At 41.4% G+C, this 13,143-nt stretch overlaps 1 protein-coding gene across 4 annotated transcripts in view; it reads left to right on the forward strand.

Moving 5' to 3' along the window:
* Window positions 1-13,143, forward strand: part of arhgap32b (Rho GTPase activating protein 32b) — a 108,662-nt gene that overhangs the window by 86,661 nt on the left and 8,858 nt on the right. For all 4 annotated transcript variants that reach the window (XM_080749156.1, XM_080749157.1, XM_080749158.1 and 1 more), the window contains 8 exons: window positions 4,008-4,157; window positions 7,086-7,188; window positions 8,705-8,849; window positions 10,888-10,970; window positions 11,437-11,544; window positions 11,732-11,877; window positions 12,086-12,287; window positions 12,917-13,062. In XM_080749156.1, coding sequence (XP_080605282.1) covers window positions 4,008-4,157; window positions 7,086-7,188; window positions 8,705-8,849; window positions 10,888-10,970; window positions 11,437-11,544; window positions 11,732-11,877; window positions 12,086-12,287; window positions 12,917-13,062 — 1,083 coding nt within the window. The remainder of the gene's footprint in view (window positions 1-4,007; window positions 4,158-7,085; window positions 7,189-8,704; window positions 8,850-10,887; window positions 10,971-11,436; window positions 11,545-11,731; window positions 11,878-12,085; window positions 12,288-12,916; window positions 13,063-13,143) is intronic.

Here is a 13,143-nt window from a genome sequence, read left to right on the forward strand (position 1 = left end):
AAGCAGAGAGAGTTGTCTGTTGGCGAAAAAAGAACTTTTGGGAACTTGCTTGCTGCTGCTGCTGTGCGTGTGTGCCTGTGTGTGTGTGCGTGCGTGCGTGCGACTGTGTGTGCCTATCAGATGCGCATCAGATAATTCAGATATGCTCCGGCGCAACATTAATAGGCTATATACCATTAAAACCAAAGTAATGAGCCTGTTTTGAAAATGTAGCAGAGTAAAAGTACTGATACTTGTGTTCAAATGTAACGGATAAAAGTAAAAAGTACTCAGACAAATAACTACTCAGTAAAGTACAAAGTACTGAAAAAAGTACTTTGTTACAGTAACAAAGTATTTGTACTTCGTTACTTCCCATCTACATCTACAGTGCAGTATTGATACTTTTACGATACTTTTACTTAAAACATTTGAGTACTTTTTCCAACAGCTAATTTTCCCCATAGCCTGGAGGAGCGGTAACTGCTCCTTTTATATATACTCTATGTAACTGCTATTGGCCCAGTTCTTTCCCCCCATTGTCTAGAAGGGCACTCGTGGGGTACTGTCCTGCGATTGGCCCTTAGCTCTACCATGTGACATGAATAGCCTATCCAGAAGAGGTAATCAATGGTCGTCAAAGAAAATGAGCTGATTACCGAAGCTGGTGGCCCAGCTTAAAAATATCAGAATTTGTCAAAATGAAGTATATAGTGTTAAGGTTTGGGCCCGTCTCTCTTCTCCTCATTCTCCTCTTATCACTCTGGCTCATACTTGACCTCCACGCAACGTTTGTTTTCCCAGGCTGACACTGGTTGTTAAAGAGGGAGGAATTTGAGAGGGACTGGAGTCGAGAAACAATTAAGATTTTCATATACAAATATTCAAACTTAATGTATAATTTAGCCTGGTAAAGAGTAACAAGGCCATTTGAGGTAATTTTCAGCATCATCAACATAATGAGTAACCTGGAAGTTAAAGCTGTCAGAATCCCCCAAACAGGACCTACTTGATTTTATAGTTTTATGACTTCTGATAAGCATACAAATGCCAGGCTAAGACAAGGGCCTATTCTTTCCCTATCTGTGAACATTATTGCTGTCATTTGACCACCAGAAGGGCCTATAACAAGACAGCCTGTTCTTCTAACAACATCGTGCAAAGCTATATGAAGTAATGTAACCCTAACCCGTCCCTAACCCTTTATTATAGTAGTTCAATTAGTACTCTTACCAAACCTTCCCTGATATATAAGTGATACAGTCTTAAAGTGATGAATGGTTAAAGAACACATTCTAACAATGTTTTTCAATGCCATTCCACAATTATTTTGCATTTCTGAAGTAGAGCAATAGAGACTGCCTCCTGGCTGTAAATCCATGTTGCCACTGAGCAGATGACAGCCTGAGTCAGTTCTTCACAAGCTGGCATTTGCTGTCAGCCCCTCCACTGTGAGCTGATGTGTGTTCCTGAATAAAAGTGACAAGTCAGTGTAATCCAATATAGTTGCACAGTCAGACCCTACATGATATGGAAAGCCTTTAGATACCTGCACATTTGGTAAACAAAACCTCAGCCTGTCTGACGGAATGGAAGCACAAAGGAATTCATCCCAGAGGGGAAAGTGAAGCTCCAGTTCTCTTGGAACGCGAACAATGGAATCGTATTGGTGAATGCTGTCCTGGAGGCAGCTTCTGGATTCTAAATGGATTTAGCTGCAGTCCATCTCTCATAACAAACTGACACAACAGAAACTCCCAAATTGTTTTCTGGGAACATTGTTTTCTTGGAATACAACAGCTACAGGTTTCCTGCCACAGGTGCCATTGAGATAATAAAATATGCTTTTATTTGGCCTGCACCGTCAGAAATTCAGTCCATAGGTTTGATGAAGTGATCAACTTCAGTTGGGTATGTCAGTGGTTAATTTGTAGATAAATAATGTGTTGTGTCAAAAGCTTCTTGCATAACTACAAAATAATTACTACAACATAGCAATTGTTTTCATGATGTTTGGATGCTGTTGCCAAAAGCTGTTGAAAATTATAGTTTTAGGGATTGACAAGCAAGCGGGAAACAGTTAACAAGGTTAAAGGGTAATACACTGATTATCTCATTTATCAGATACACATTCCCTTGATCCTTGGGGTGTTTCCCTCTTGTTTCTTTCCCATGCGGGGTGGACTTTTTGGAAGGCTTGTAAGCTTACTTATAGATCATAAAGATAATCAATAGCTCATGAGGAAGACAGAAAACGTAGACGAAAAAAAGTTGAGAGCAGCTGCTTCCAATGAGCAATACTGAATACTGATGCAACTATAGCACTCTGAGGCAGTTTTTCTCTTTGCTGATTGACAGTATGTATTGTAATGTGACATGTATTACTTATATTTGGTAAAGACATATTCACAAGACTGGCAAATTAAATACAAAATTAGTTTTTTCATTATTTTGTCTCACGCAATGAAATCCAATCCTGAACACGTTTGGTGACTAGTTTTAACACCTTTATGCCCCAGCCCCACCAATTTCACATTGGTGTGTCATTTTCAGCAACAACGTTTACGGTCATAACCAGCCATGAATATAAAGTCAGTCAGGAGCCTGTTAATTCAATCTCTTGGACATTTTAATCCTACTGTCATCAACTCAAAATCAAACCACTTGTCAAAGAAAATGACCTAAAAGGAGTTAATGACCTACTTTATATTCCTCAATCCTACCTGCACCCCTGTAACTTAACACTGTACGCAGAGTGGCATTTTACACATTACATTCTACAATCCAGAGTGTTAATTTAACTCTTAGAGTTTACAAATGTAACAAAATTCACTTGTTGAAAATAAAATACTCTCAGACCGACAAATGGATAAATGAACACTCTACATCACAGGAGTTGTGTAAATATGTTATATTCCAATATCTGTATTGGAGAAGACAAAATATTGTTTTGTTTTTACTTCTCCATGATCCATGCACGCCCCAACAGCAAACTATTTTGAGTTATGGTTCACTATCTACAAAGAAAAGTAATTTCCAATAAGGAAGAGAGAACATTTTGTGGAGAAAGATAAGTCTTTGGCCAGAAGAGGGATGGAAACGGTTGATTCAGAAAATATCTGGATAAATAAGTGTAACAGATGGTCTGAACGTACAAAGAAAACGAAGATTCATAATGAGGCATCACATGGAATTTTATCATACTCAGTTGGCTTGACTGTTGTGGAGAAGAATGTGGGCTATTTTTTCATATAATAATCATAACAAATTTAGGGTAGTACAAAAGCACATGTTGCACTTGCAGAGCATTTTGTTTACCAAATAGCTCTAAATTCCCATTGCAGTGAATCAGGAAATTAATCAAATATGTTGGTCTGAAACATGATCGTTATGCCATTCTTTTGTTCAGTGACAGTGAACTGCAGATGTACAATTTCAGCGATTTATGAATCCTCATTTGATGTTTCTAATTTTAATAGATTGCTTAGAATTACAGAGCAAGGTAGCTAGGCCATATTATGTGACATCAAGCAGTGGAGAAAACATCTTCTGCCTCTCACTGGTAGTTTAAAGGTCAGAGCTTTTCAGTAGTGGATTTTTGAATGAAACTTTCTGAAAGTTATGCTTTTCCACATCACTCCAAAATGGAGAAAAGAAGTGGCCTGTGCTATAAGAGGCTTAAGACCTTTTCCCAGACACATTATCTGATTAATGCAGTTTTGCTTTTCAAATGGGTCTGGTATTAGATGAGGAAGATGCCTTTGCAGTTGCCAGGGAGGTGGTATTTAGGAGGGACAAGTAATACTACAAGGATACCACACATAATGGAAGGGTTTGCATTAGAATGAGGTTGAAATCTACTTGAGAAGCTTTTCTGAGGTTTTATACAAGTTCTCTTCAACTTTGGGCCACACTTGTTCTCTTATCAGATGTTAACAGATATGCAGGCTATCTGAGATGATCACTATTGACAACCCTATAGAGTGTATTTGCGGACATAAACGTAACATTTATGTATGTTTTCACAGTGTCTAAGAAGCACGGGAAGCTGATCACATTCTTGCGTACCTTCATGAAGTCGAGGCCCACCAAACAGAAGCTGAAGCAGAGGGGCATCCTCCGTGAGAGGGTGTTTGGCTGTGACCTAGGAGAACACCTCCTCAACTCAGGCCATGATGGTGAGACATTCTTTATGTGTACTGAACACAACTCATTCTCAGTCAGTCTGACATCAGAGGCAGCCCATGTGTATAATCTACCCCCCTTGAGGTACTAGTTGCCAATGGAGATTGACCCGCAAACTGTTATGGTAAAATCACAGCCATAGACCCTTTCAAACTTGAACAACAACATGAACATTTTTAAAGGGGGTAAAGTTTATTTCCTGTTGCAGTGTTAGCCAGTATCAATAGATGACAGGAAATAAACGTGGGCGAAAGCTGCCCCCTAGCAACGCAATTCCAGACATTCCACGCTGAAAGGATCTCTATAAATCAGACAGAATATGAAAGTGTATGTTAAATTACTTTATAGAAAATCTATTTGTACTGGGCCTCTGTGTCACAACCATTCAAAAATATTCAACTGTACTTTGGTCATTTTTCACACATTCATGGGGAAAGAAAAGTTGGCTTACAGTACCTTGACAGTTGACACAGTCAGAGATAACGCATTCTTTCTCACTTTCTTGGGGTCAAAGGGTCAGGTCTCTGTGCTCTTATAAACTGTAACCCGTAGCTGAGAGGAGAGGAGTAGTTTCATCAAAGAATATGAATAATTCATAACTATGAAAACTACTTAGAATTTTGATATTTGAATAAGGCATGCATGGCAACTCCTGGGACACTCGTGTGGCACAGCGGTAACGTCCCTGTCCACAACCACAGAGACTAGGGTTTTGAATCATCCATGGTGCCTCTGGCTTGGCAGAGTGCAGATGCGAGCACAATTGACCGTGTTTGTGGGAGGGAAGCCAGGCGAGGAGGGCATTCTTTGTTAATACACCAGCGAGTGGGCGGTGCCTGGCAGCGGGGGATGAACAGTGAGGAGTAGGGTGGAGGCACCACATCCTCCTGGCGGGGGCTCCTCACTGGCAGGTTAGCCAGTAAGGACAGCGGTTACAACACTATACATGTTTGGGGAATTCATGAATTGGCATAACCAGGCATGTGCACACATAGACATCAAAGGGGGCTTGAGCCCCTGCCCTTTCATCTGTCTGTAAAAAGTGCCCTCTCCCAACCATGAATATAGTTTTTACTACTATATGGTGAAAGAAATGCAAATTCCCTCTTTCCATGCCATACCTGAAGGCAGCTTTCAAGAGAATTGCCTTGTCCAAACTCTCCTGAACTTGAATGCAGCATCTTATGTTAAAGGAATTGCCCTCTCTGTGTAGAAATCCATGCCGTACGTCACATCTCCAGTATTCACTTGATTATGCTTAGAACAGTGGGCACCTCCCACTGTTCTAAGCACCAAGCACCTCCAAGCGCTGCGACGTGTTGTGAGCTTTGAGGTCTGCTATTTTCGATATTTTCACCAAAAGGCCATTTTAGAAATGTCAGCCCCTGCCTCTCTAACATTCTCTGGACCTCCCCGGGCATAACTACTAAATTTGGAGAAAGAATCTTACAAATTAAAACCTGTTAATTTCTACTTTGTTACTCAGAGAGAATACCAAATGGATTTGGTTACATTTGTACATAACAGTTAAATTAACTGGGGGATGTTACTGTCTATCAGGACCCTCACTGCGGGTCTGCTCTGTCAATGGATGCCAACAGATTAGCCCGTGCTTCTCCTCTCTCTCTCCCCTCCTGTATGCTTCTGCTATGCATGGAATTTGTCTGAACAGCTGCTTCGGCATGGGTCCCACTCTCTGTCATTTCTGTGAATGATGTGTGCAGGGGGGGAGGAGGTCTGAGAGACTCCTCCTGGTACACATAGACATTCATTGTCTCTGTAATATACACACATGCACACTTTGTCAAGCACATCCCCACCCACATACTACAAACTATGTTTCTTTAAACAGTTTCTGAGGTCAAACAAGGAGGCTGTTTTTTTCTAGAGGGCATTTTAGACCCCAGGCGGCACGATGCGTTAGACAGCTCCTTGGCGATGTTTATGCCATCACCACGGAGGACGTTCCATTCGGATTGCCCATAGGATGTGCATTATTTTCAGATAGCCACTTGGCTGCGGTCTCATCACTGTTCTAAACAAAATGTGCATAATAAGAAATGTACTCTTTATTAACATTTATTTAGGTTAACAGTCTCATGTTGCCAGATGATCGGAGATGTCTGCCTAGTGCCTATACTGATGGGCACTGTAGTCGCTAGAACAGATCTACACACTTTGGAAACCAGTCCAGTCACCAACCCAATTTATTTTTACTTGAAAGAGCTCCGATCTCCCGGCTACGCAAGACTAAGTTAGCATCAGCTACAAGCTATCCTTAAAACAACATTTCAATATAACTTGAAGCCTTTTGGGGAGTCGAAAATGTGTGAGCTGATGTTGTGGTAAAGGTAGCAGCTGAAGATAGTGCCAACATAATATTTCTATTCAAAGAGCATATTGCCCCAAAATACGAATAAACATTGCTTTTTTTAATTGTTTGTAAGTTACTACAGTATAAGAAGCATAATCAACTTTGTGCAGTGCAGTTATTGTAAAATAATGCACTTTGCGGAGGCAAAGTTAATTAGCCTCCAGTAAATTCTGTTTTATAACTGCACAGCTCTGAGTTGATTATCCCTTGCATATCTGTGTCAGTTTGCATTTTACATCCTGCTCCTCAAAGTTGTGCGAGCTGTTGTGTCTCCTCTACTTTTAAACTGGGCGTCTTAAGAAAGCCGTGTGTACATCAAAAAGCATTGGCCAGCTTACTGCGAAGAAATACAATAGTTTATTGTGGGACAAGGCACCTACAGATAGCTTTTTGACCTTGTGCAATCATTGTTATTTGAACTCTGAAAGTGTGTCAGGGTTAAGTTAACACTCCAGATTCTACTGTGTGTAGCGTTAAGTTAAGTTAAGTTTAAGTTTTGTGCAAATATTGACTGAAGGAGAAGATGTGATGATATGTTGTTTTGTAGTTCCTCAGGTCCTCAAGAGCTGCACAGAGTTCCTTGAGAAGCATGGAGTGGTGGATGGAATCTACCGCCTCTCTGGAATAGCATCTAACATTCAGAAGCTACGGTAGGCCCCACAGAAGCACACAGACTCGTAGACACATACGCACAAAGGAAGGTATTGTACTAATAGCTGGGGCCTGGGGGCTCGCAAACCTAATCTGATCTCTATCGTTTTTGTTATCATTTACGGACTGATAGCGTATGAAGTCTATGCTGGATTATTGCCATTATAAAAGTAGGGAAGAAATTCCTGTTATCTTTTGCGAGGAAGCATGACAAGGTGCTTCACATGTGTCCAAGGACAACAATGGCATTCCTTCTGAAGAATTTTGTTCACCTTAATTTTTATCCTACCTGAACAAGAACCTTGATAATCTGAATAATTAGCTGAAGAAAGGGGACCGCCTTTTTTCATTCATCTGTAAATAACTATGTGTATTTCACCTAATGTGTTTTGCACAAAATGTACATGAATAAGTACTGGTGGATAACAAGTTTGTCTTACTCCACAGATGTATATAGGAAGTATACTTGATGGATATAGGCATATGCACATTCCCTATTTGCACATTCCCTGTTGCTGTTGCTTGTTTTGTTATTTTTTATTTTATTTTATTTCACACTGTACTGTAATATAATTTATTATCATGTGTAGGTTGTATTGATGATGTTGCACAGCCTTGTGGACCTTGTTGTCACACCAACATTTCGCTGTGTGTACCTTTATGAGTGACTGATAAATAATAATTCTCTAAATAATAAATAATAATGATTCTCTAGTGTGAGTTTCAAACACAAAAGATTGTTTACAAATGTAAAAGGGGTCCAAGGGTTGAAGACTTTTAATTCCTGGATGCGATCATAGAATTATCTCAGCAAACATTATGCCAATAAGAAATACAAGTTTGATTAATCAAATAATATCTTTTAAGACCCAAAATCCACATGTGATCCACTCGGATAGGGATTAAAAGTTTTGGGCCCAGAGGATTGTATAAGGATTAAGAGGCTTAAAATCTAATTTATATTGGTGTTTATAAATGCATGTCCAACCTCATCTACATAATTCCTTTTAGAGGGGTGCTACAGGGTCTCAAACTTTGAAAATAGTCTAGTTATTCAAAGGGTTGTGTAGGGGCACTGTGTATAGCAGTGGTTCTCAATATAGTTTGCGCCGGGACACCCAGGGGTCATTTAGGGGATTCCAAGCTACATTTTTTGTAGTAATCTTAACCAATATTGCATTTTATATAATTTTTTATTTTCTCCCAATGAACTCATTATAGCAATTCTACCATGTAGTCCCTGTCACTGCTGACACCTACTGGTTGATCTTGGGGATACATTTCGTTGTTGTTGGGTGTCTAAAACCGTTCGTTTTGTATTTATCATTTTAAAAATGATTAAGAATAGTGAAAATAGCAGATCTACAAGCACACAACGCCTCGCACCACAGTGCCTTGTGTTGTGTGTTTATTTTTGTTATCTGAGTGTATTGCACCACTTTTCTGCATCCATGTTAGTAAAGTTCTGTCTTGTAATGGTCCTTTTATCTCTGCCGCCATTCTTTCTCTATTCAGGCACGAGTTTGACTCAGAGCAGATCCCTGACCTGACCAAAGATGTGTACATCCAGGACATCCACTGTGTGGGTTCACTGTGCAAGCTCTACTTCCGAGAGCTGCCCAACCCCCTGCTCACCTACCAGCTCTACGAGAAGTTCTCCGTAAGTATAATGTTAAACCCTCTAGTCTTAAGGTGCCTCCACACCGAAAATACTACAGGAGACTTGTTCAAACTGTTCACAGACTGCAAAGAACTGCAAAGAACTGCAAAAAACTAAGCACATTGAATTTTCCAGCCGACTGTATGCCGACTGTAATTACTGTACAGTTTTGCGCATGCGCACTGTGTTGCCATATCGGCTCGTTACAAGCGACTTTGATCCTGTTTTCCTATAATGTTGCTAGTTGTGGGTTACTTTTGTTTGGGCATGTTTCTGAATTGTAGTTGCTTATTTGGCCTTGCTTTCAACATTCTTTTAGAAAATAGCTAATGTAATAGAGCTCAATAGGTGAAACTGGACGCTCCTTTAGGCTTTGTTTTCATAGACCTGGTCGCTTGTTTAACTCACAGAATCTGGCAACCGAGGAGCAGAAGCGGAGATGCTTCCTGTCCGGTGATTTCTTCTCCTCACACCAAAACAACACACATCACTATCACTAGCGTTGCCTTGGAGTTGATTAGTATAGGAAATTGAGAGTTGAGATTGTGAATATGCTATTTAGTTAAAATATGCAACGGGAAAATGTCTCTGGCTTATTTAGGCTTGGTTTTGCTGCAGCAGTAGCAAACTAATGGTCCATTACAACTCGCTACAATTCACCGACGTCCAGGGGCGACTCTACAAAACTGAGCAAGTCCAGTCTTCCAGTTTTCCGTCGATAACGTTCCCGACCCGCTGCCGAAAACCTACCGATGAGCTCCCGTTCGGCAACAGACGCTTTCCGCCACCTTCCGCCGCCGATTCGGCCACGAATCTGTTTGGTTAAAAGTGGCCTTTAGTGAAACGGACCTGAGTTGCTACTGTATACCGGCATCTACACTAAATCTCTTTGCCAAAAACTGCCGATCTATAAGATCACAACATGTCACAACACAATGCGTTGCGAGCTTATAGTTCTGCTATTTTTGGCGAATCCCAGAATAGGGATGCTGGGGTTATACTTAGTTAAACGCCGGTGTTGCGCACCCCACCATAGCCGCGGCAGCACCTAACCAATTATAAGGTAACATGTCACCCTTTGGATCGACCACCAAACTCTAACCCAAACCCTAATCCTAACCTCCGTAAAACTATGCCTAACCCTAACCTCAGTAACCGTGACGCGGGTGATTATCTAACCTGCCGACGCTGTTCAACCTGTGGGACAGGACAGTCCCCCAATTATAAATCAGGCATTACCCATTGACAAGAGCTTGAGGGTACCTCCTTATACATCCTAGCACGTCCTAATACCCCTTTTGTCAATACAAAAACTCACCGATAAAGGCACAGGTGTAAGGCATTCAGCTTTTTGACATGTTCAATGATTCATAACTCTGGTTGTATCTTCTGATGTCACACTATCTCGCTCTCGCTCACACTGTTCCCACATACATTCTCATTGCTGGCTTCTTCCAATCTCGGTGGGGGGTATAAAAAACTCATTTCATCAAACACTTAAAGTTTTGAGGGTCGACACCCCTAAAATAATAGCATTGTGCTGAGCGCACCCTGTCATTAGAAATACAGGAAAACCACTATCACGCTCTACAGTGACATGGAATAGAAATCTCCTCCAAACATAACAGAGCGGCCCCTGAGGACCAAGTAAATGTTTGCCGGTTGTTATGGCAACGTGGCTGACGAGAGAGAGAAAATATGGAGGAAAGGAGGGAAAGTGTGGCTGCACGGTTAAGCCCGATTCATACTCCGTCGCACGCCGCTGTCGCTCGTCAAAAATAGCTGACCTCACGATGCGTCTGTCGCATTCACGCGTGAGCTTGTAGGTCTGCTGTTTTCGGTGCGTGACACCGTTGTGACGGAGCATAAATTATGCCTGTTTGTCCCGTTTTAGCTTTTTACAGCACATTTGATCTTTATTGAGGGGAACAGCCGCACCTGGCTGAGTGTGGACACACTGATGCATTACGACCTCTCTGTCTCTCTCTCTGTCTCTCTCTCCATCTCTCTCCATTCTTCCCTTTTTCTGCTCCTGAAGGACGCTGTATCAGCAGCGACAGACGAAGAGCGGCTCATCAAGATCCATGATGTCATCCAACAGCTGCCTCCACCGCATTACAGGTCAGTGTGGAGCCACACTGCCCCCTGGTGGCAGTGCCAAGCTATATGCCTACGTAGAGCAACACTCCTATTGTTGTAGCTTCAGTCAGTTCCATAGGACACGCTCTACATACATGGTTGTAAAAATATTGTTCTCAGTGCAACATGCATGTAAACAACATCATTAAAATTCCACTAACATTAGTGTGTGACAGAGAACCAACATCTCAGCGGAGAACTGTTTCTCCAAAGGTTACCAATACCAACAAATAGAGCTATTTGATATCTAATGTTGCCTTTAAAAATAAACCATTTCTAGTAGGTCTGCTGTGGTTTGTTAAATTTTCTGTCTGTTGCAGTGTGTCATGTGATTTCGTTTGCTCATATAGTAACATATTAATGGTCTGAAGAGACAGCCTCAGAAATTGCATTAATGCCAATGAGAGCTGAATAAATGAATGTTTGATGAAGCATCTTCCATTCCCAGGACACTGGAGTTCCTCATGAGGCATCTGTCCCATCTGGCCACATTCAGCTACGTCACTAACATGCACAGCAAGAACCTTGCTATTGTTTGGGCTCCTAATTTACTGAGGTGAGTTGCTCACCACTTGAAAGTATAGAGGGTTAAAGTGGGTAAACTCTCAACCGTCTTAATAGGTAATTTTTCAGAGTCATAGGCCTACATTACATTTTCTGATTTTGAACTGGATTGGATTTAAAGAAGCCATATTTATTTTTTCTACATTCTCCTTTTTCCTCTGTTGTGTGTCTCTCGCCAGGTCTAAACAAATCGAGTCTGCATGCTTTAGTGGTACAGCAGCCTTCATGGAAGTGCGTATCCAGTCTGTGGTGGTGGAATTTATTCTCAATCATGTGGATGTTCTCTTTAGTACCAAGCTCAGCACACTCATCAGAGAGGGAGGAGGTATGTGCACTAGAGCGGCTGTAATATCTTTGGCAAGGGCGACTCATTTGTTGTTGTTCACCGTGATATTGCTGTGTAGCTGGGATTTCAGTTTGCTCCTCTTGTTTAAACTCCAGATTTAACTCTTTATCCACAAATTTGGGGTCTCGCATGGCTCCTGTGGGGCCCGTCACTCATTATTAATTTCATACCCCTCCCCAATCCCCAGGTCACAACTCACTGTCAAGGCCCAAGTCGCTGCTGGTGTCGTCTCCCTCTACCAAACTGCTGAGCTTAGAGGAGGCCCAGGCCAGAACCCAGGCTCAGATCAACTCTCCTGTTACAGAAGACAGCAAGTACATTGAAGTGGGCGAAGGTCCGGCAGCCCTCCAGGGAAAATTCCACACAGTCATCGAGTTCCCTACTGAAAGGTGTGCTACTCCTAATCCTGTCCTTTTACTTTATGTAACATAAAAAGGAGATTGATTGTCAGCCATTTAAACCTGCGAAGAGGTGGCATTACTCTCAAAAGGCCACAAGTGAAGAGATTATTTGTAAACGTGCAATGTGTTGCTGGTATACAGCTTCTTTATTGACATAAGGCAGAGTTCTGGACTATATTGCACAGTGCATACAAATCCGTATTATTAATTTAACTTACAGTGTATAAACGGAACAAAATCGACCCATTTAATGGTCAGTTTGGTTCAATTTGTACACTCGGTGTACAGATGTAGTAAAGTAATTCAGTACTATGTACTTCTCAAAGTGACATTAGTCACAAGAGTGTAATTCACTACTTGCTCAGGCCAGTGATGAGACAGCTATGAGCTGACTATGATATATAATAGTATATACTGTATAGTATATAGAACAAGTCTGCACATGTTGATATGGAGAACTGTGATTAATGACCATACCGTTTTCAGAACTCTTTTCTTTCAAACACAATGAGCAGCCAGACATTTGGGAAAATGCACATCATTCATGGATATCAGTGTATTTTGGATTCAGTTAACCTTGAAATTAAATGTGTGAATGTATCATTTTGTGGTCACAGGAAGAGGCCTCCTATTAAATCCAAGAAGTCTCCAGTGGGCAGCTGGCGCTCTTTCTTTAACTTGGGGAAATCATCATCCATGTCCAAGCGCAAGTTGCATCGCAACCCCAGTGAACCCAATGAGCTCAAGGCTATGGCTCTAGCTGGTAAGACTTTTATGTCAGACATTTTGACCATAAGGTCTTGGGTCTAAGTCAATGGTTCCCAAAACGCTGTGTGCTGTGGAA

Source organism: Nannobrachium achirus (genome assembly GCF_963921795.1).
Source record: "Nannobrachium achirus genome assembly, chromosome: 19".
In the NCBI taxonomy this organism is placed as follows: Eukaryota; Metazoa; Chordata; class Actinopteri; order Myctophiformes; family Myctophidae; genus Nannobrachium; species Nannobrachium achirus.